Below are 22,271 nucleotides of genomic sequence, written 5' to 3'. Positions count from 1 at the left end.
AATTAATATTATAGCTACTGAAACGTTTGACTTTGATACTATAGGTATAAAACATGAACAGCATGGAAGACAGTCAGAAAATATGAACAAACTACTACAGGTTAGGCTTAAAAAAGTGAAATGTGGCACTCTCAATATGTTTTCCCCCTTAGCTTAGCACCCCAAATTAGTTTCAGAATATAGACAGCACAATCATTTTCAAAAATTGTAGAGCTTGTACATAATTCAATACGTCTACTTCGCCCACTTAAACCACTGGGTCTTTAAAAAAAAACAAAAAAAACACTACTACACAGATAATCTGAATTCAGAAATGGGGGGGAAAAAATCAGATCCCACACATTTCAAAAATCTTCATTTTTGCCCTTGGGTGCGCTGCCTTTCCTGGTCATCAGATACATTTTTAAAACCTGTGTACAGCCTCACTGCCTACACAATAAACAGCCAGAGGCACTTTGCAAAGAACAAAACAAAGTTGTGCACTCTGACTCCAATTCGGGCTAGGAGTATTTCAAATATGTATGTCAATATTCATGGTATACACAGCATTTGCAATCGTATAGTTTTGTAAACAGAGCCAAGGCAACAGTGCCGCTTGGCGAGCACATCTTAACATCTTTGCTCAATTTTTAATCGCCAGTGACTGACAGCCTTCCAGCTTTTATAAATCTGCTTCCAAAGCAATATTCATGTATAATGGAATGAGACCTTGCATTATTTTCCCCCTCCATCCTACAGGTTTTTAACTGTAAAGAAAAAAAACAGTCTACTGGATTTAGAGAATGTTGAGTGTTTTGGCAAAAAATCGTCAAGGCCATTTTATCTCTTGCACCACATTCTTTATTATCAGTAGCAGAGCATATGTGAAACAGAACAACACTATGACAAAAGCCCTTTGTCAACTCTATTGGTGTCTTATGCAATTGCGGACAGCATACAAATCACCTTTTTTCAAGCCACACAATCTCTTTAAGGAGAAAACTGAATTTGAAGGGCCAACCATTCTAGTATAAGCATGGGTGGGGGAGGGGGGGGGGGGGTGGATGCACAATTAATGGGTATTGTGGATCTTTGTTTTATTCAGATAGGCTACAATTCTTTTTGTCCATTCTTTTTATTGCTGGTAGAGAACATGGTGAATGCGGTGAATAAAGAACAGTCTTTTCACCAAGAGAGATGTTCCTTGATTATATGAGGCTGTGTACTGTGATGTGACATTGTTATGCCATTTCAATGCCAACAATTGACTCATGTACATTTTCTGAAAGACCTTGCCAGGTGCTTACCCTTACCATTAATGAGGAATAAGTACTGCAATATTAAATACAGATTTTTCTGCCATTTTGGATAGTTGAACAAGGTTTAGTTGAACCAGTGTTTATTTAGATTTGGAAGCAAAACATTTTTATAATTAAAGTCACAGTGAAATAAAAATATTCCTTTTAATCAATGTAGGATTTCCCCAATAACCACACAAATATGTTTTTTTTTAAAATAGACTAACCTTAACTTCATTCATTCATTCATTCATTCATTCACTATCTGAACCCACTTATCCTGAACAGGGTCGCAGGGGGGCTGGAGCCTATCCCAGCATATATTGGGCGAAAGGCAGGAATACACCCTGGACAGGTCGCCAGTCCATCGCAGGGCACACACACCATTCACTCACACACTCATACCTATGGGCAATTTAGACTCTCCAATCAGCCTAACCTGCATGTCTTTGGACTGTGGGAGGAAACCGGAGTACCCAGAAGAAACCCACGCAGACACGGGGAGAACATGCAAACTCCACACAGGGAGGCCCCGGCGGACAGGGATTCGAACCCAGGACACACACAAAGCTGACACTTTGTAGTTCCCCAAATTGCAAACCAGACAAGCTATCAATGAAACTCTGTATACTATTGCTTATTATCCAAGTGAAGACTACATATCTAGTTAAAACAATACCAGTTCACTATCGGTAGCTACAAGCAAATCAGCAATAGTTAGCTTGACGAATTTACAACTATCCACCTGAGGCAATACGAACAGAGTAGCGAGCGTTGCGAGCATTGTTGCTCAAGCGTTGTGTCTCAGGTGGATATTTGTAAATTCGGCAAGCTAACCAATAGCTCATTTGCTTGTTGCTACCGATAACAAATTGGTATCGTTTTATAACTAGATATGTATTCTTCGCTTGGATTATAAGCAATAGGATACAGAGTTTCAGTGATCACTTGTCTGGAGTGCAATTTGGGCAGCTACATATTCCTTTTATCTCTTTACGTGTTGAATCATGCGTGTTTAGCTAAACCTTTATTTGTCTCAAACAGCAAGTTTGTGGTCCACAAGCATATCTTAGTTATATAGCCAGCTAGTTCCATAGTCAAATACGTTGCTTGCTCATAATATAGTTGGATAGGTAAAGTGAAAACTTCAAAAAGACAAAACATATAAATAGTGTTGTGCAGCACACTACATTCAACATTTCATAAAGTCGCCTGTTTGGCGAACATTTTCTTACTAGAACACTACGAAAAGATAGAAGGGTCTGTCGCGTTTGTCACGGTCAACTTTCCAAAACAGTGCATGTTGTGGCTTGAGGGTTTTTGGTGCTGCAATTCCTCTCTTGACCATTAGGAGTCCAAAATTACTTTTTGTACCTTTATATCTGCCAGCTATCATTGCCTCCACCGACTTCAGTGACTCTTGAACACTGGCTTTTTGAACATGAGCAAAGGTAGCTAGCTCGTCACTTTTCACTGCACCTTAATCTCTGAGTGTACATATAGCTATTAGACTACTTCAGTAGTATAGCTACTCGTACAGCACATTCATCCGAGATTAGTGATGGGTCGTTCACAAGCGAGTCGGCTCTTTCAGCTGAACGTTGGGAGCCGGCTCAAATTTCACTTTTTTTTTTTTGTAGATGAACACAATAAAAATAAACTGCCTTGAAGTGTTGTTATATGGTATATGTTATGGTATAAATAATTTTCTCATGGATTAACACATTCATTAATTAGGCAATCAGAGTGGACATTTTCATTGATGCGTGGCACTCGAACTGAGCAGCAACAATCATCGTTTCACAGACTATTATATCGCACAGATAAAATCGCAATGTAGTTATCCATGCAATGTTGTAGAATGATTTAATTAATTAATAGATGCATTATTTAGGCTGATGAATAGGCCTATTGTTATTGAATATTAATCTTACCATATCCTAATAATTTAACCACCAAATGGACAATATTGGCATATACAAAGTAGCCTAGTGTGACCATGACGTAACTTAAAATGCCCTACTACTAAACTAGGAAACAGAAAAAGATTTCATTTCACAATTTCAATATGGGCACAAACACCAATCATGTCAAACCACCACAAGCGTATTTTTGGAGAAACTGGAAACAAAGAACTGTTTGGGAGCTGAAAGAACCGGCTCTTATTGGTGAGCTGAGCCAAAGGAGCCGTCCATCACTATCTGAGGTTTACTTACTGAGTGCAGCGTAAATGCCATCGGCATTTGTCAGATTGAAGGTGACAGGTCAGATGTCGTCATACTAATGAACAAACCTTTCCGCGTGACCATGCATTCATGTGCCAATTCCCGAACACTGACTGGAGCGGGATAGTGCGGAGCACAGATGTTCACGGTTTGAAATGCAAGATGCCTTAGAGATTGTGAAATTTTTTATTTGGAATTTGGCACAGATATGCTTCCATACTCAAGAAATGTAGCATAACATAATACTCCATCGACACTCACCGAGCTTTATTCTAAACATATTTACTTTATTACACCTACTTATCTAATCAGCCAATCGGGTGCCAGCAGTGTAATGTGTACAATTGTGTAGATTTGGGTCAGGAGCTTCAATAAATGTTCACATCAACCATCAGAATTGGGAAAGTTTGATCTAAGTGACTTTGACTGTGGAATGATTGTTGGTGGCAGATGGGGTGGTTTGAGTATCTCAGAAACTGCTGATCTCCTGGGATTTTCACGCACACTAGTCCCTAGACTTTGCAAAGAATGGTGCAAAAAAACTAAAAAACAGATGGACAGAAACACCTTGTTAATGAGAGACGTCAGAGTAGATTGGCCAGACTGTTCAAAGCTGACAGGAAGGTGACAGTGACGTAAATAACCACACATTACAACAGTGGTATGCAGACGAGAGCATCTTTAAACACACAACGCATCATAACTCTAAGTGGCTACAGCAGTAGAAGTCTAATAAATACCTAATAATCTGCTCACTGAGTGTACATCAGGGAAGGGCAAGAAGGGTTATACTTGTTACTTGATCATTTATTAATAGATATTCTAGCTACATTTTTTATAGGCTCATGAATGACAGCTAAAGGCTGCTCATGAGTCCCGACATGAAAAATCCTATAGTGTTCTCATGGTTATATGGTGTGCATGTATCCAGCTAATTAGCTCATTTGACCAGTGTAACTAGTGACAAGGAAACCCTGCATACACACCAGCCCCATAGGAATGGAATTACCTACCTCTTGCCTACACAATATTTCATGGTTCTGTCTGCCAAGTATTTTACAAGCACTTAGCAGATTAATTAATTTGCCCTTATCCAGAGCAAATTACACTATTTTCAGCATTTTTACAGAATGTACATTTTTACAGCTGGACAAATATTGCAGCAATTCAGTTCAAGCACCTTGCTCAAGGGCACAAAGGCAGTGTCCTAGCTGAGAATTAAACCTGCAACCTCCAGGTTACTAGCCCAATTTCCTCACCCTGACACCATATGGTCAAAACAACCTGTGCACCAGCATTTACACTGGAAGGACACAGCCAGACAACCACTGACATTTAGAAGCTTGTCAGGGTCAAAATTCAGGTTCTCGTATTAGTTTTTTCTGCAAGTTCCATGACCATTCACACAAACAAGTGTTAACTTTGGTCCTGGTGTCCTTTGTCGTCTGATGTGACGACTCATAAGTGAAAATCATTGTGCAGAACTCAAGATACCAAAATCAAAAATGCAGTCCTGGATAAGCAGCAGACTAACAATGTTGGTCTGAAACTGTGTTGGTGGGAACAGAAAATGCAATTCAGAATATGCTATGACTACAAGACTGGCTTCAAAGCAGGATAACGTCAGTATCATGCTCCTCAGTAAGGCAACTCATTGGGCGACTACTTGTGCTCTGCAGACGTCATCACTATTTACTAAACCACACTGAAGAAAATAAATATTTAACCATAGGGAAAAGAACACTTGGTACCTGAAGTAACAATTTAAAGCGAACTCGAAAAGGTACCAGTACACTCGTGCATTTGCCAGAAGAATGCGCTGACCGCCTTTACGGTACCACCAGAAGCATTCTTTTTTGCAACACCGCTGGGTTTCGGTGCTTGTTCACAATCTGTATATTAACTAACGAGGGGTGATCAATTCCGACAGTTATCACGGACACACAAGCAGCACAAACACGTAGGTTTCTTGATAAATAGGGAATGCTGGTTGCTTAGCGACTCTTTTTTCTTTTCTTTTTTTCACATGATAATACACAGAGCATCTTTACCCATCTCCATCATGACGAATTGCGGTCATGCAAGTTAATTAACAAGTGTTACAGCGAATGCAACAGTCAGTACACATTCCAATATGATAAATGGACGTCAATCACAACACTTTCTAAATTCAATATACGTAACTATACTTGTCTAAAATACAGCAAAATGCATCACAGGAATAAAATCTATTTTTTTTCCTTGCTTTATCTAATAATCGATCGTACTCAAGTCTAGTGTGCTACGCAGACTTCAAACTGAATAATTTATTTAGTGGATCATGTGGATGTTAGCTTGCCTGCTAGTTAGCAAGCTACATATACACAGTCCATGTTACGATGCCAATATTGGTAAACGAGCGAGGCAAAAATGACAAGTAAAATAAGACTTAATTAATGATACATGTTGACACTGGCTAGTTAACTTAGCACAGTTAATGTTAGTCATGGCTAAGCCAATTGTATTGGGAACGTTTGTGAACGTTAGCGATACTTACCGCTAGCGAGTTTAGGAATTCTTCCAATTTTATTTGTAATCTCAGCTGTCAGCGTTCCAAAATCCTGTTCGTATGATTCAAAATCGGAAGACATTGTGGGGGCTATGGTTTTACAAATATATTGCGAAGTAACTGTAAATTGACAATCCAAAATATGTTTCAGGATCCGTCACTTCCTGGTTGTATCGCAATGATTTCCTTCCGATAGAGAAACCGAAACGAATTTTGTTTAGGTTCCAGTCTCAGAGGTTCAAAAATAGTCTCAGACTTCTGTGAATTTCACGCATGCTAATTTTCCCTGTGTTTGTTTTGTCATTTTCAAAAGTCTAAGCATGTACTTATAATGCACTGTTTAATTTCATTATTCCCTGTAATGTATTTTTGGCTTCATTGGGGACGGGCTAACAGCGTTTCGTGTTTTTTTGGGTTTTTTTTACTAATAAGTATTGCTTCAGGAAAAAATAATATATATCGTTACATAGTCTATAGATATACAGTCTAATTACGCACAGTGCGTGTAGTGCCTTGGAATAAAACAGCCAAGTTATGGGGAAACGCCAGTCCCTCGAGGAGCCCGTCAGTTACTTAAATACTAGTATCTAAATTAGCACTACATTTCCCACTTTCTTAACAAGAGGGGACACAGCGGAGGTGAAGTAATGCTGTAACACGTTCAGGAAGTGTCAAGCAAAGGAGCAGGGAAGCCAGCTGCAGTGGAAGAACAAACAAGGAAGTAGCGAGGGAGGTGGGTTTGATTTAAAGAGACAGTTAACAGTGTATTCGTTTAAAAAACGAACATTTGCTTGTTTAATATTCTTTATCATATAATTTGAAAGACAGAATATTCCAAGCTGTCCAAAACCATTCGCTATTCTTCGTTAATTAACCCCATGCCAAAAGCCTAGCGCTGAATCCCATGTCCAAGCGTGATCACATGAGGTAGGTAGGAACGAAGAGACTGGTTTGTTACGCTCAGATGGGAAGAAAATGATCTGTTTAAGAATAATGCGTAAAAAAAGCGGATCAGAAGCTAATCTAAATACCCTTGGTGGGATCTGTTGGCTGAAGTCTTACAGTTTCAGCTTGTAGATTCTGTCTGAGAAATTCCCATCACGGAATTCTGGAAATTGGCACACAGCGCCGTTGGCTAACCGTTAGCTGTCTCGCTAGTTAGCTACACTGCTAATTTCTTGCCGTCAGCTAGCAAGTTAGCTAATAATAGTTAACATCGGGTTTACTGTCATATTGGATCCGAATTCATATCGGAATCAGAATGGTTAGAATAACAAATGCTTGTGTTAGTAATATGAATTTAGCTATATGTTATTGATATGGAAAAATCAACATTAAGAAAAATTCCCACACAGCTCAGAGGTCTGAAATTGAGAAGCACGTTAGCTTAGACAGAAATAGAACGCCGTGAGAGAAATGGTTATTGAAATCTTTTTTAGTGCTAACAGTATTTTCTATCTCGCCTCTAAATATGTTTCAACGAGTGACTCATTGACGTTCAATGAGTGTCAAGGTTATAATCTGCAAAGACATTTCGCCAACGTGGATAGTTTAATACAACTATGATGTGCAGTAGTAACGTCATTCAGTGCATACATTGCGCACTGTTCTGAATTCTGCAAGCAGGGCTTAGCATGCATGGACCCATGGCAACGATTTGAGGTTTAATAATTCGCATTACCTGGACAGGTTCGAATCAGTCATTAATAGATTAGGTTGTATATGTTTTACATTCAATGAGGTGTTGCGCAGTTTATGAAACTTGTCCTCTGTCCCAATATTGTGAATAAAAATGATGAATTAGAATATTTACAGTGCCAGCCCTAGTTATCAACCTTGACTTGTTGAACTTGTCAGAAGTATTAATATTCAGGAATATTTGTAGTAATTGCATGAGTAATACATTGTAATATTTTCATTGGCAATATCTTTGGCTGTTTGATTCTAGATGGAGGCACGACCTCTCTCATGAGGAAAGGGTGCTCTGAAAAGCACTGAAGAAGAATGAGTCCCCGTGACAGAGCAAAGGACTCTGGGACAGGGAACATTCCAATGACCCGCGATGCTCCGTCTCTCCGGATGTTCCGCAGATTGAAAAAACGCTGTCCGCCGCCTCCATTGTCCTCATCGCCTCTGTGGGAAAACCCAATTTGCCAGGAGCCGAAGCGAGTTTAACCTTCTGGTGTCCTAGAGACTGCTCTGCCCTAACCGCTGCATGAAAAACAGGGGGAAGAAAAATGAGTTTCCTGTTTGCCGTTGTCAGGTTCGAGAACCTTCACGAGGTGAAGAGGCTGTGCCACTGGGGGCCCATGATCGCCCTGTCGGTCATCGCCATCTGTTCCACAGTTGCCGTTTTGGACTCCATCATCTGGTACTGGCCCTTAGACACCACTGGTGGAAGCGTCAATTTTATCATGTTGATAAACTGGACGGTTCTCATCCTTTACAATTACTTCAACGCCATGTTCGTGGGGCCTGGCTACATCCCCCTGGGATGGAAACCGGTACGTATAAGATCAAGGGGAGCATTGCTGGTTGTGTTCTCATCTCATGTAGCTTTGTACCATTGTACCCGCGGCTGAGGTGCTGAGCCTGAACCTGGCATGTTAGTATCCAGCTGTACGAAGATGTTATATCATAACATAACAAAGTAAGTATGGGGGCGTATAATGTTATATGCCCTAAAGGAGGCATTCTGCTCAGCTGTGCCGTGTTTATGTGGTGCCTGGGCAGCTGTATGCCTGGGACGAACTCTTAAGGATCACTAGCAGAGATGTCCTTCTATGACACTGCACTAAAGAAATTAGGTCAGGAGCCATCTTGGATCGAATCCTGTCCGTACCGGTGGCAACTGTGGCTGACAGGCCTGCACAGGCAGTACACAATTGGTATTGCATTGCGCAAGGGATTTATGGGAGGTATTCAGTCAGCAGGGATAGCAGAGTCCATTGCCCAAGCAACCCCTGTTGACTGTTCTGGCGCCCGCATCTTGCCCCCTGCGCACGCACGCTATTGGGTACGCGCACGGTCTCTAGCTGCGGTGTGAAGAGAAGCCGCTGGCTGATGCCAAGTGTTTCAGATGAGAGCCGTAGCGTAGTGGTCAAGGTAAATGACTGGGACAGGCAAGGTCAGGGGTTCGAATCCCAGTGCACAATAAGATCCGCACTGCCGTTGGGCCCTTGAGCAAGGCCCTTAACCCTGCATTGCTCCAGGGGAGGATTGTCTCCTGCTTGGTATAATCAACTGTACGTCGCTCTGGATAACAGTGTCTGCCAAATGCCAGTAATGTAATGTAATGAGCTGTGGGTTGTCTTCAGTCTGCCACACCTGCAGCTGGGGGCATATACACTCAGTGAGCACTTTATTAGGTATTCATTCGATTTATTTTTTTTACTTCTACTGCTGTAGCCTATCCACTTAGAGTTATGGTGCGTTGTGTGTTCAGAGATGCTCTTTTGCATACCACTGTTGTAGTGTGTGGTTATTTGCATTACTGTCACCTTCCTGTCAGCTTCGACCAGTCTGGCCATTCTCCTCTGACATCTCTCATTAACAAGACGTTTCTGTCTGCAGCACTGCTGTTCACTGGATTTTTTCGTTTGTTTTTTTTGCGCCATTCTTTGAAAACTCTAGAGACTAGTGTGCGTGAAAATCCCAGGAGATCAGCAGTTTCTGAGAAACTCAAACCACCTTGTCTGCCGCCAACATTCATTCCACAGTCAGTCACTTTGATCAAATTCTTTCCAAATTCTGATGGTTGATGTGAACATTTATTGAAGTTCCTGACCCAAATCTACACAATTGTACGCATTGCACTGCTGGCACCCGATTGGCTGATTAGATAAGTAGGTGTAATAAAGTAAATATGTTTAGAATAAAGCTCGGTGAGTGTCAATGGAGTATTATGTTATGCTACATTTCTTGAGTATGGAAGCATATCTGCCAAATTCCAAAAAAAAAATTTCACAATCTCTAAGGCATCTTGCATCTCAAACCGTGAACATCTGTGCTCCGCACTATCCCACTCCAGTCAGTGTTCGGGAATTGGCACATGAATGCATGGTCGCGCGGAAAGGTTTGTTCATTAGTATGACACATTTTGTGGCGACATCTGACCTGTCACCTTCAATCTGACAAATGCCGATGGCATTTACGTTTGGCATTTAGTGTCCCTGAGCAAGACACCTAACCCCCAAATGCTCCTGACGAGCTGGTCGGCGCCTTGCATGGCCATCGGTGTGTGAGTGTGTGTATGAATGGGTGAATGAGAAGCATCAATTGTACAGCACTTTGGATAAAGGCGCTATATAAATGCCAACCAAGATTGGAGGGAAGTCAGGAGGAAAATTTGAAGAAAGTAGTTTGTCTAAGACTAGGCTGGATCCATGTCTAGTAAACCAGCTCTACATATTAGGTAATAGATGCATGTTATTTAATTTTTAAATTTTTGGGTGATTTTTCTCCTGTAAGTCACCTTTGGACAGTAACGTCAGACACTAGTGACCACAATAAATGACTAGTGTTTTTGTTCTGTTTTTTCTTCAACAGGAAAATTCACAAGATTCCGTTTACTTACAATTCTGTCGAGTATGCCAAGGATACAAATCCCCAAGATCTCACCACTGCCGCAAGTGTAACAGGTACGAGTGCCTTACGGGTGTGTTCTTGGGCTGGTTTAACAGGGTTAAGGTCAGTACAGTTGTGTCTTCAAGAAGAAAACAAGTGTGTACTTAAACCTGTCTTCACACTGAGTGTTCACGACAGTAGTGTTTCTCAACTCCAGTTTTTGGGACTCAATTGCCTGAGGGTTTTTTTTATTTTAATTTAACAAATTAATATTAATATGACTATTATTAAGAAAATGTTGTATATTTTGTGTGCAGGTGTGTGATGAAGATGGATCACCACTGCCCGTGGATAAACAACTGCTGTGGTCACCTGAACCATGCCTACTTCACCAGCTTCCTCCTGCTGGCACCCCTGGGCTGCGTCCATGCAGCCTTCATCTTCACCATGACCATGTACACCCAGCTCTACGACCGAGTGAGTGGCGCCGCAGCCCCCTACTCTCTCCAGCAGAGGGCAGCGTCGAGGGTTCTGCTTTTTACCTTATCCAACGCTGTCGTCTTGGAGGAGTGTTCAAGTTCGAGTTTGAGTGTCCGGGGGAGGCCTGTAGCCTAGTGGCTAAGGTGACTGCGATCCTGAAAGTTTGGCGGTTCAAGCCCCAGTGTAGCTATGTTAAGATCTGCGCAGCCGTTGGGCCCTTGAGCAAGGCCCTTAACCCTGCATTGCTCCAGGGGGGATTGTCCCCTGCTTAGTCTAATCAACTGTTAGTCACTTTGGACGAAAGCGTCGGCTAAATAAGAAATTATTTGTATTTTGAACTAGGGTACAGGTTTGTGTACTGGGCTATACGTTTTAGGCTTGCCCTAAATCTCTTGAATCTTGAATAATTGAGTACCTGGGGCATGTTAAATCTGAAAACGCTTTGCTTCGGTTTCTGTGTTGAACGATATGATTTTTCCCAACGGTGTGCAACGTCGTAACCCCTGACCTTTTCCCTCCCCTGTTGCAGATATCGTTCGGGTGGAGCTCGGTGAAAATCGACATGAGCGCCCTCAAGAGGACGCACAGTCCCATCATGCCGTTCAGCGTGCCCGCCTTCGCCGCCACGCTTTTCGCCCTGGGGCTGGCGCTGGGCACCACCATCGCCGTGGGCATGCTGTTTTGCATACAGGTGGGACCCCGCCCTGGTGCCGTAGCGCACGCATGGTCCCGTCGTCATAACAACCGCTCGGGGACACAAGCAAATCTCAGCCTTGGAATTATTAGGACCTGTCTGCATTCTGAGCGGGATTGGGATAGTGAGCTTGAAAGATTCCAAAGCGAATGGTCTCCTAGCATATACGACCTTGTAATTTAGAATTTCTGAATACTTTCAGACAGTATTTTTGTGTAACATTTCAGTGTCCTAAAAACAACGTATTTATGACACTAACTCATTGTGAATGCTGGCAGTCGGAGGGTTGCCGGTTCGATCCCGCCCTGGGTGTGTCGAAGTGACCCTGGGCAAGACACCTAACCCCCAAATGCTCCTGACGTGCGGTTTTGTGCGTGTATGAATGAGAAGCATCAATTGTACAGTGCTTTGGATGAAGGCGCCAATTAAATGCCAAACATTTGCCATTTACCATTTGTCGAAAATGTCAGTTAGAACCTTATAAGGTCTGGAAATGGTGCCATGTGTTTTAATGCTGCCTTTGTCCTCCTTGCTCCCAGATGAAAGTGATTGTCCGAAACAAGACGTCCATCGAAGCCTGGATCGAGGAGAAGGTGCGTCACGAAAACCGTTTGTGCGGTCGGCGGTAATGACCACCGCTGGGCAGATTGCACATCACGTGGTTATGGAGGATGCTGCTCTTTCACCCCATAGCGCACTGGCTGTGTGATTTCGGGGGGGGGGGGGGTGCTGGAACTGAAGACACTGAAACTGAAGTTAGGGCAGCGCTGGCTTCCGCGATGTAATGCAAAAGGATATTGACTGCAGCGGTACGGAAAATTGAAGGATATTCTGATACAGGATATATCGACATCCACAATGCACACAATGAAGTTAAATTTCAGCTTTTCCAAAGTGGGAGGAAACAACTTTGGTGTGGAAATATACAGTAATAATAATAATTATAATAATAGTTTTATTTGTATAGCGCCTTTCATGCAGACTGCAACTCATTGTGCTTAACAGGAAGAATAAAGATAAAAGGCAAAAAACAGGGAAAGGCACCTCAATCATAATCAGTTTTAAAGCATAGAAACAACATGAATGAAATACAAAAAATGCAACGATGTATATTGAAGTAAAAACATGAATAAAATAGTATGATAGAGTCAATAAATAATTAGTAAAAAATAACTAAGTAGAATAAAAGATAATGATGAAAATGGTATAAGACAAAATAAAAATATAAATGTGTATCAATGGGCAGGATAGAAATTAGTTAAAAGCTAAATTAAAAAGGAAGGTTTGAGCTGCTTTTTAAAATTGAGTCTGAGCTTCTAATGTTTTGTGGGAAAATGTTCCAGAGTTTTGGTGCATAATGGCAGAAAGCTCTCTCGCCAGTATTATTATTATTATTATAAGTATAAAGCATTCAAATTAATAAAATCTTTAGGAATATACATATGCTTTAAGATGTGTTCATATGGTTATGAAGAATTGGTTAATTGAGGAAAAAGTTTTTTAAAACTGTCCTGCTGTATGTTCCGCAACTGAAACCAATATATAAAATTTCCCAATGATTCATATGGCAATTTCTATTATTTATTTTTAATTTTTAATTATTTTTTTTGTCTTGTCTCAATTGCACCAGGCAAGATCAATCGACCGCAGAAAAGTATTTGCATCCGAAGCAATTACATATTTGACCCAGGTCTGCGGTGCTATGGTTTCTTAGCCAGCTCACACTTTCCACGTTGACGTTTCACTGTGTTACGCGCTCACTGCGGTCTCCATGTTCTCGCAACGTTACCGCAATGTTTCGTCAACGTTACAACATTGCCGCTACATGGCAGCAACATTGTGAGAACGTTTCGTGTTATCTGACCGTCGCCCCGCCTGCGTTTGCTTTGACTTTGCAAAAAGCCTTAAACCGTCTCTCTCTCCCCCCCCCCCCTCCTCCCAGGCCAGGGACCGGATCCAGTACTACCAAACGGGGGAAGAGTTCATCTTCCCCTACGACCTGGGCAGCCGGTGGGAGAACTTCAAGCAGGTGTTCACCTGGTCAGGCGTACCTGAGGGGGACGGGGTAGAGTGGCCCGTGCACGAGAAGTGTCACCAGCACACCTTAACCGTGAGTACGGTCGCAGCCCGTGACCCACGGGCGCATTCGCGCTCACCGTGACCGTAGGCGCCGACCACAGACCACTTTAACTCTTTCAGTCCCCAGCCTGGTAAGAAGTGGCTCCACCCAATTCCCAAGGGGGTTTGAGAGAATTTTGTAGGGTACTGCAGTCATTTTGGTTGGTTGATAAAGGTATTAGGTCAAGAATGCCATATGGCACTCTTGGGATTTTATGGTAGTTACGCTTCTGTGCACTCTTGAGACTGAAAGGGTTAAATCACCCCAGGAGCAATTCCATGGTGACTGACATTACAACTGCTGGATATTTGGGTGGCAAAGCCCAATGCAGCTACATAATAGAGACTGATAACAGTTATTACCTGAGGGTTATAAAAGCATATGTCAGTCTCTTTATGTGTCTGTATTAGGCTTTACCACCCCAATATCCAGCAGTTGTCACGTCAGTCACCGTGGAATTGCCCCTAGGTGACCAGCCCTCCTCATGTGGCTGCATGTGACAGTATACTTATGACCATTGTCAAACGCTGGGCAGAAAACAAGCCAAAAAAATAAAGGAACGTTTCATAATCGTATCAAGGCACGGTGAGTCACTCAGTTCAGTAGCTCTTTTCCTCCTTCCTCTGCATTCCAAAGATTAGTCATAATCTGTCCTCCCACAAGATTAAATAGTTATGTAAATTGATGCCATGACAAGTTTTAAATTGCATCGCTTTTATGTGCAGAATCTCCCGCGCTGTTTCAGTACAGCTGTCCGTCGGAGTGCAACGTTACCAAGATGCACAGAAATACCAAGAAACCAAATTAGTCGTTTTTACTTTGATGCTGTGCGAGAACTTACAATAACGATATAATGATATGCAACAACTGATTTTTGGTGGTTTGATAAGAATTTTCTGCTTTGTTTCCCCCTCAGATTGAGCAGCTGAAACAGAAGGCTGACAAAAGAGTGAGAAGTGTAAGTAGATAAATAGAGCAGTGCTGGTAGTTATACAGCAGGTGGTGCCAAATACTTACAACCATATTAGTAACAAGTAAAAACTGGCATTGGAATGAATTTTGTCTATAAAATGAAGGCAAGGTAATAAGTAAAGAAATCTCAGAACCTAGAGGTATGCTCATGTATTTTACCTGCAGAGCAGAGACGGTTGCAGTACCTGTATAGACTCTCTCCTCTTTGTGGGATGGAATGTTTCTTTCGGTGTGTGTAGTGCAGCTTGCTGTGAGCTTTTGATTGGTCGAGCGGTGTTGTGATCGTCACCGCCCACGCTGCAATTGTCAGACGTGAGCATTTGATTGGTCGAGCAGTGTTGTGATCCTCACCGGCGACGTTGTGATTGGCAGATCCAGTACCGAGTGGTTGAGGACTACAATGGTGCCTGCTGTCCGATCAGCAAGGGGCTCCGCACCTTCCTGCGCACGCCCTGCACTGAAGAGCCGCGCATCAGCCTGACCCGGGGGGAGGTGCTGTTCGCCACCCGCGGGACCAAGTGAGTGCCGGCCGGGCCCCGGGGAGGGGGGAGCTCGCTGGTTTACACGGCGCCAAAACGGGGGGCGGGATTTAGGGGGAGGCGTGATTCCCCACTGGATCGTCTCCATCCCCGGGGCGCTGCACGCGAGTATAGGGGGAGCTTGTAATGAATTCACCCCCCCCGTTTTAGATTTTGTTGATTCAATGTGAACCGTAGAGGCAGGCTTGGTGTAAGGGTTGTAAAACGCTGAACACACACAAGACAACTGTGGGTACAAGACGCATCCTGTGTGAACCTGGAAACGTAATAAATACAAAAGAAATTGTATGTACATGCATGCATGATACACTCGCTGAGCGCTTTATTAGGAACACCTATATACCTACTTATTCATGCGATTATCTAATCAGCCAATTGTTGGCAGCTGTTCTATGTTAAAAAAGTGACTTTGACCGTGGGGTGATTGTAAGTTCCAGATTGCTTTGAGTATCTCAGAAGCTGCTGATCTCTTGGGATTTTCACACACAACAGTCTCTAGGGTTTGCTGAGAATGGTGCGAAAAACTAAAAGCATCCAGTGAGCAGAAGTTCCGCAGGCAGAAACGCCTTGATACTGAGAGACGTCAGAGGAGAATGGCCAGACTGGTCAAAGCTGACAGGAAGGTGACAGTAACACAAATAACCACACATTACAACAGTGGTATGCAGAAGAGCATCTCTGAACCCACAATGCATCAAACCTGTTAAGTGGATAGGCTAAAGCAGCAGAAGACTTCATAAGTCAAAAAAAAGAATCACCTAATAAAGTGCTCACTGAGTGTATGTTATAGGTATTGTGAATATGACTTCATAATAAAAAAATACACAGCAGTGGGAGAATGTGAATGTGATTTGATGGACACACACCTGAGCCATGTTGTGCTGTGCGTGTGTGTGTTTGCAGGTGGTGGATGTACGGAGACAAAGTCCTGAGTGAGGAGCAAGCCAAAGGTAAAGCTCACAAACTTCTGTCTGCCACCATTTGACTGTTAAAAAAACAAACTGTAAACTGTAAAAATACAAAGCTCGCTATTCAGAGGTTACGAGCGTGGCGTTTGTGACGCTGTTCTCCAGGTTTGCAAAGTTACTGACAGTTGTGCGGGCGTGAGGTTTCCGTGGTAGTGGATTTCAGTTTTATCGTGTTTCCGTTCAAGGCGGGTTAGATTAACGACGGTTTCTCTGTTACGGAGGGCTGTCTAAGGGCCAGGTTTTCATTTTTATGTTGACCTGTGCCGGTCAGATTTTTTTGTTTGGGTTCTATGAGCCCCAGCTTGGTCTGACAGTTTGTAGTCCTCCGACATAGTTTAGCTCGGCAGAATGTTCATGAACGTGAATGTCGTTGACATTAGCAAAAAGCGGAATGGCACTCCGGTCTCCCCGATTATAAACCAAATGTCGCTGCGATCAGCTACATCCATGGACTATAAACTGGCCTTTAAACTGGAGTGTCGGTGATGTTTCCGGTTTCGATAGATTGCAAGAGTTTGACGGATGGTTAAAAGTCTGAGACCGAATATTCTGAATAGTGAAATTCGGAGTGCCTCCAGCACACCGTGACCTTGGAATTATAAGGTTATGTCTGCTTGGTGGTTTTGAGACAGGGCGATGTTTGCTCAGGCAGTAAGGCAGTCGTCTGGCAGTCGGAGGGTTGTCAGTCCGATCCCACCCTGGGTGTGTCAAAGTGGCCCTGAGCAAGACACCTAACCCCCAAATGCTCCTGACAAGCTGGTTGGTGCCTTGCACGGTCGTTGGTGTGTGAGTGTGTGTACGAATGGATGAATGAGAAGCATCAATTGTACAGCGCTTTGGATAAAGGTGCTATATAAATGCCAACCATTTACCATATTGTACTTCTAAGATACCTTAGTGAATGGGCTCCAAGCAGATACTACCTTTTAAATGTAGCATTTTTTCATACTTTTAAACAATATTTTTGTTTAAAACTTCATGCACCTATTTAGTGCCCTAAAAACAACATATTTATGACTAATTTTTGTTAAAAATGTCACTTAGAACCTTATATGGTCTCCTGCATTCATTAAACCTGATTACTTAATTCACTCTTCTTTTCAATTACATTACATTACATTACTGGCATTTGGCAGATGCTCTTATCCAGAGCGACATACAGTTGATTAGACTAAGCAGGAGACAGTCCTCCCCTGGAGCAATGCAGGATTAAGGGCCTTGCTCAAGGGCCCAATGGCTGTGCGGATCTTATTGTGGCTACACCGGGATTAGAACCATCGACCTTGCGTGTCCCAGTCATTTACCTTAACCACTACGCTACAGGCCTCCCTTGTTGTCACAGTTCTTCTGCAGACTTTGGCTGTCTCGCTTGCTTTACCCGATCCAGGTTATCCCACTACGCTACATTAGCTCTCTAGTTATAGGTTTGCATGAAGCAACAAGCAGGACCACCTTTAGCGCTGCCCCTGAGCGGGGTTTCTGGTTTAAGTTTGTCGGCACGTGTGCAGAGTCTCCCTTTTGTGAGCATTTCGGGGTCTCTCTTTCACAGTTTGGCCTCTCATCCTTCGCTCCCTCTTCTTTTTCAGCTGGAGACCGCATGAGAGGGTGGTTTCCACGGAAATGCGTGGAGAAGTGTCTGTACGACACGGCAAACAACTCCACCAGTGAAGAGAAGAAAGAGAACTAATATATTGTATAAATGAAATAAAAAAAACACTTTGTAAGGGGGGTGAGAATGGGGTACCAGGCGCATGTTTTAATTTGGGGGGGGCTTTCGGTTTGTTCAGTTTATCTCTTTACTTGAACCAATTGTAGTAATTATGATAATAGTTCTCTTGTTTCCATTTTTACTGTGCGACTGGATCAGCCAGGACCGTGGCTGTGGAGGTCTCCGTATTCTTTGTACAGTAGAAATGACATTTTTATATTAAGACGAGAGAGACCCTCATCTTTTCTCTTCAGATTTAAAAAATAAAATATCCCTTACGTGAAAGGTTTCACACATTTCAAATGCCTGTTCACCCGATATTGCATTGGTGAAAATGATTGTTTTCAATGCTGTTAGAATTATGGTTAGAGCAGGGATAATCAAATCTGGCCTTCAAATCCAAATCCAGCCCATAGTTTTCTTTTCTTCCAGGTAATTAAGTGAACGTTTAGTGCTACCAATGGGCCAGACTGTCTTAGTGCCTGACTCCCAGGTAAAGGGAGGGTGGAAAACCAGCAGTTCTCGGCCCTTGAGGAATGTGATTTGTCGCTCCTTGGCGTACAAAATGGAAGCTCTGGCAGGAGGCCGGAGTGCAATTACGTTCATTTGTAGAGAGAACTGTTTAGTCTGGAGAATTCTTTTGATTTTTAGGATGAAGGACATCTCTCCTAAGTGAAATGGAGGAGGTGCAATCTCCTTTTTAGCGTGTAATCTAGATAGCATGTCCCATTCCACGTAAAACTAAACGCCAAATCTCTCTTCACTTTGACCTGCATTTAAGCAAGCCTTACTATTCTTTGATATGTAATTTTCTTTTTCTTTTTTTTTGGTGAATGACAAGCTGAACATTTTGTGCAATTGAAAGTCATTAAAAGAAAAGATGAAAACAGAAGAACATGGTGAAGTTTGTTATTCTAAACTGCGATTTCCCCATACAAAACTCAAATTAGTCCAGGACTACTTTCACTTAAAGAAAAGTGATACTGGAAATATTTTTAGGCTTTAATTAAAAAGTTTTAACCTGAAACTCCAAGGCCTTGGCTGATTTACTGTGAAGAGCATGTAAAAGAACACATTTTCATTGAGTAGCCATTTACCCCATCATGGTAAATATGGGGTCTTCACTTCCTGTCAAACTAAATCTCTAATGCACACCTATGCACATATATTTTTGTTGCCTTTCTATGAATCAGATTTGCAACATATTTCATGGATTGGACACAGCCTTCTCCACCAAGCCTAGTGACCCACCTCCACCCCCATATGCACAACAATTCTAATACACAATACATATCCACCCCTTTACTCCTGGTCCATAAGGATTCCCTCAACATATTCTTTATTCTTTCTCTCCCCATTTGGTAGCCAATTGTACCTTATCTATTCCAGTTTATGTTAGCTGGGGGCCCAGATGGATCTAGAGATTCTTGAGAACGACGCCCTTCTTGAAGCCATATCGTCTCAGAGCCTATGACCTTCACCACCGCAGCTTAGGGGATACAAATATATACAGTGGTGTGAAAAAGTGTTTTCTTATTTCTTTGCATGTTTGTCACACTTAAATGTTTCAGATCAAACAAATTTAAATATTAGTCAAAGACAACACAAGTAAACACAAAATGCAGTTTTTAAATGAAGGTTTTTATTATTAAGGGAGAAAAAAAATCCAAACCTACATGGCCCTGAAAAAGTGATTGCCCCCTAAACCTAATAACTGGTTGGGCCACCCTTAGCAGCAACAACTGCAATCAAGCGTTTGCGATAACTTGCAATGAGTCTCTTACAGCGCTGTGGAGGAATTTTGGCCTACTCATCTTTGCAGAATTGTTGTAATTCAGCCACATTGGAGGGTTTTCGAGCATGAACCGCCTTTTTAAGGTCATGCCACAGCATTTCAATAGGATTCAGGTCGGGTGTACAAATGCCAGTCGGGGTTCAGTTCTGGAGAGCTGATCCGGCTTTATGCACGTGAGCTAATAAAGTCTGATTTTCCTGAAGATCTTGCTGCCTGGTGTCGTCTTTTCCCTCGCGAAGATGTTTTTCGACAAATTGAAGATTTGGACTCTGTCGTTTCCTAGACACGACATTTGTAGGGGAAAATTCACAGAACGAAAGATCTCCCTCCTAAAAGCATGATAACCAATCACAAGTCAAAATCAGACTCCGCCTTAGTGAGCAGGCTGGTTCCTCCAAAACTCTCGATGATGTGTGCTAAAAGTTTATCAATATATCTGTATTAAAGTATGATATGTACCCTGTATAGTTTCAAACTGATTAACTGCTAAATTGTGCTAGGATTACACAGTGAGCCCAGCCAGCTGGCAGGGGGGGGCCCCCGTCTTGAACTGTGTAGACCAAACTGTCAGGACTTTGACTAGGCCACTCCAAAGTCTTCATTTTGTTTTTCTTCAGCCATTCAGAGGTGGACTTGCTGGTGTGTTTTGGATCATTGTCCTGCTGCAGAACCCAAGTTCGTTCAGCTTGAGGTCACGAACAGATGGCCGGACATTCTCCTTCAGGATTTTTTGGTAGACAGCAGAATTCATGGTTCCATTTATCACAGCAAGTCTTCCAGGTCCTGAAGCAGCAAAACAGCCCCAGACCATCACACTACCACCACCATATTTTACTGTTGGTATGATGTTCTTTTTCTGAAATACGGTGTTACTTTTACGCCAGATGTAATGGGACACACACCTTCCAAAAAGTTCAACTTTTGTCTCGTCAGACCACAGAGTATTTTTCCAAAAGTCTTGGGGAACATCAAGATGTTTTCTGGCAAAATTGAGACGAGCCTTAATGTTCTTTTTGCTCAGCAGTGGTTTTCATCTTGGAACTCTGCCATGCAGGCCATTTTTGCCCAGTCTCTTTCTTATGGTGGAGTCATGAACACTGACCTTAACTGAGGCAATTGAGGCCTGCAGTTCTTTGGATGTTGTTGTGGGGTCTTTTGTGACCTCTTGGATGAGTCGTCGCTGCGCTCTTGGGGTAATTTTGGTCGGTTGGCCACTCCTGGGAAGGTTCACCACTGTTCCATGTTTTCGCCATTTGTGGATAATGGCTCTCACTGTTCGCTGGAGTCCCAAAGCTTTAGAAATGGCTTTATAACCTTTTCCAGACTGATAGATCTCAATTACTTTCTTTCTCATCTGTTCCTGAATTTCTTTAGCTCTCGGCATGATGTCTAGCTTTTGAGGATCATTTGGTCTACTTCACTTTGTCAGGCAGGTCCTATTTAAGTGATTTCTTGATTGAGAACAGGTATGGCAGTAATCAGGCCTGGGTGTGGCTAGAGAAATTGAACTCAGGTTTGATAAACCACAGTTAAGTTATGTTTTAACAGGGGGGGCAATCACTTTTTCACACAGGGCCATGTAGGTTTGGATTTTTTTTTCTCCCTTAATAATAAAAACCTTCATTTAAAAAACTGCATTTTGTGTTTACTTGTGTTGTCTTTGACTAATATTTAAATTTGTTTGATGATCTGAAACATTTAAGTGTGACAAACATGCAAAAAAATAAGAAATCGGAAGGGGGCAAACACTTTTTCACATCACTGTAGACCACATGTAGCAACTGCAAGAAAAAAGCCTATATATGTAATACACATTCAAATTCTGTCCATAAGGTGGTGAGTAGACAGGCATACACACACAGTGTTCTGTTTTATCTGGTGCAGGCTGGTATACACATGCAAACGCACACACCGTTACACATAGTGATGAAAACTGTTACCTTTCGCTCTTGCTTTAAACATCAAGAAGTGAAAGTTCTTGTTTAATTTGCATTTTCTCAAGATAAACATGATTCGTGCCGCCCATGTCTTCATTATCGTGGATTTCTTCCATGAATTACAAGTTTTTTACAAAAACAAATATAACACTATAATTGTTCAATGTGATCTAGCAGGGGTAATTAGCAGGCATTAATCATATATTTTTTGGGAATAAGACAATATTTGTAGTATTTTGACACAATTTTAATTCATATATTGCTTTAAAATCCCAAGATTGTTCCGGGTCAATTTGACCCAGCGACCAGTACTAACGGGTCCAAAAAGTGCACAGAACACAGGGGTTAATCTGTGTCTGTGAAACTGGCCCTACTGTGTTTAGTTGTGGGATTAGGTTTCTGAAGTTAAACTGTGTGTGGTCCGGCTAGTTTACAGGTAAAGT

At 42.3% G+C, this 22,271-nt stretch overlaps 2 protein-coding genes across 7 annotated transcripts in view; one reads left to right on the top strand and one right to left on the bottom strand.

The window, feature by feature from the left end:
• The window catches only part of vti1a (vesicle transport through interaction with t-SNAREs 1A), a 187,844-nt gene extending 181,184 nt beyond the window's left edge, over positions 1 to 6,660 (bottom strand). For 2 of the 4 annotated variants that reach the window (XM_061227389.1, XM_061227405.1), the window contains exon 1: positions 6,039 to 6,660. In XM_061227389.1, coding sequence (XP_061083373.1) covers positions 6,039 to 6,132 — 94 coding nt within the window. In that variant the 5' untranslated portion in view covers positions 6,133 to 6,660. The remainder of the gene's footprint in view (positions 1 to 6,038) is intronic. The other 2 variants (XM_061227398.1, XM_061227413.1) reach the window with 2 other exon arrangements.
• zdhhc6 (zinc finger DHHC-type palmitoyltransferase 6) lies at positions 6,653 to 18,991 on the top strand. 3 transcript variants are annotated; one of them, XM_061227373.1, is made up of 12 exons: positions 6,653 to 6,783; positions 7,999 to 8,554; positions 10,599 to 10,690; positions 10,934 to 11,093; positions 11,626 to 11,695; positions 11,774 to 11,787; positions 12,330 to 12,383; positions 13,733 to 13,900; positions 14,826 to 14,867; positions 15,254 to 15,399; positions 16,324 to 16,370; positions 17,975 to 18,991. In XM_061227373.1, exons 2-12 carry the CDS (start codon positions 8,288 to 8,290, stop codon positions 18,073 to 18,075), a joined length of 1,161 nt encoding a protein of 386 aa, XP_061083357.1. In that variant the 5' UTR covers positions 6,653 to 6,783; positions 7,999 to 8,287; the 3' UTR covers positions 18,076 to 18,991. The 3 variants fall into 3 exon arrangements, with proteins under 3 accessions (XP_061083357.1, XP_061083340.1, XP_061083348.1); XM_061227356.1 differs by having other exon boundaries at positions 11,626 to 11,787; XM_061227364.1 differs by lacking the exon at positions 6,653 to 6,783 and adding an exon at positions 6,790 to 6,977 and having other exon boundaries at positions 11,626 to 11,787.
• Positions 18,992 to 22,271: the final 3,280 nt, after the last annotated feature.

This window comes from Conger conger, chromosome 2, assembly GCF_963514075.1.
Source record: "Conger conger chromosome 2, fConCon1.1, whole genome shotgun sequence".
Classification (NCBI taxonomy): Eukaryota; Metazoa; Chordata; class Actinopteri; order Anguilliformes; family Congridae; genus Conger; species Conger conger.
Note: the sequence above shows the minus strand (reverse complement) of the source record. Positions and strands in the feature narration are given on the sequence as shown.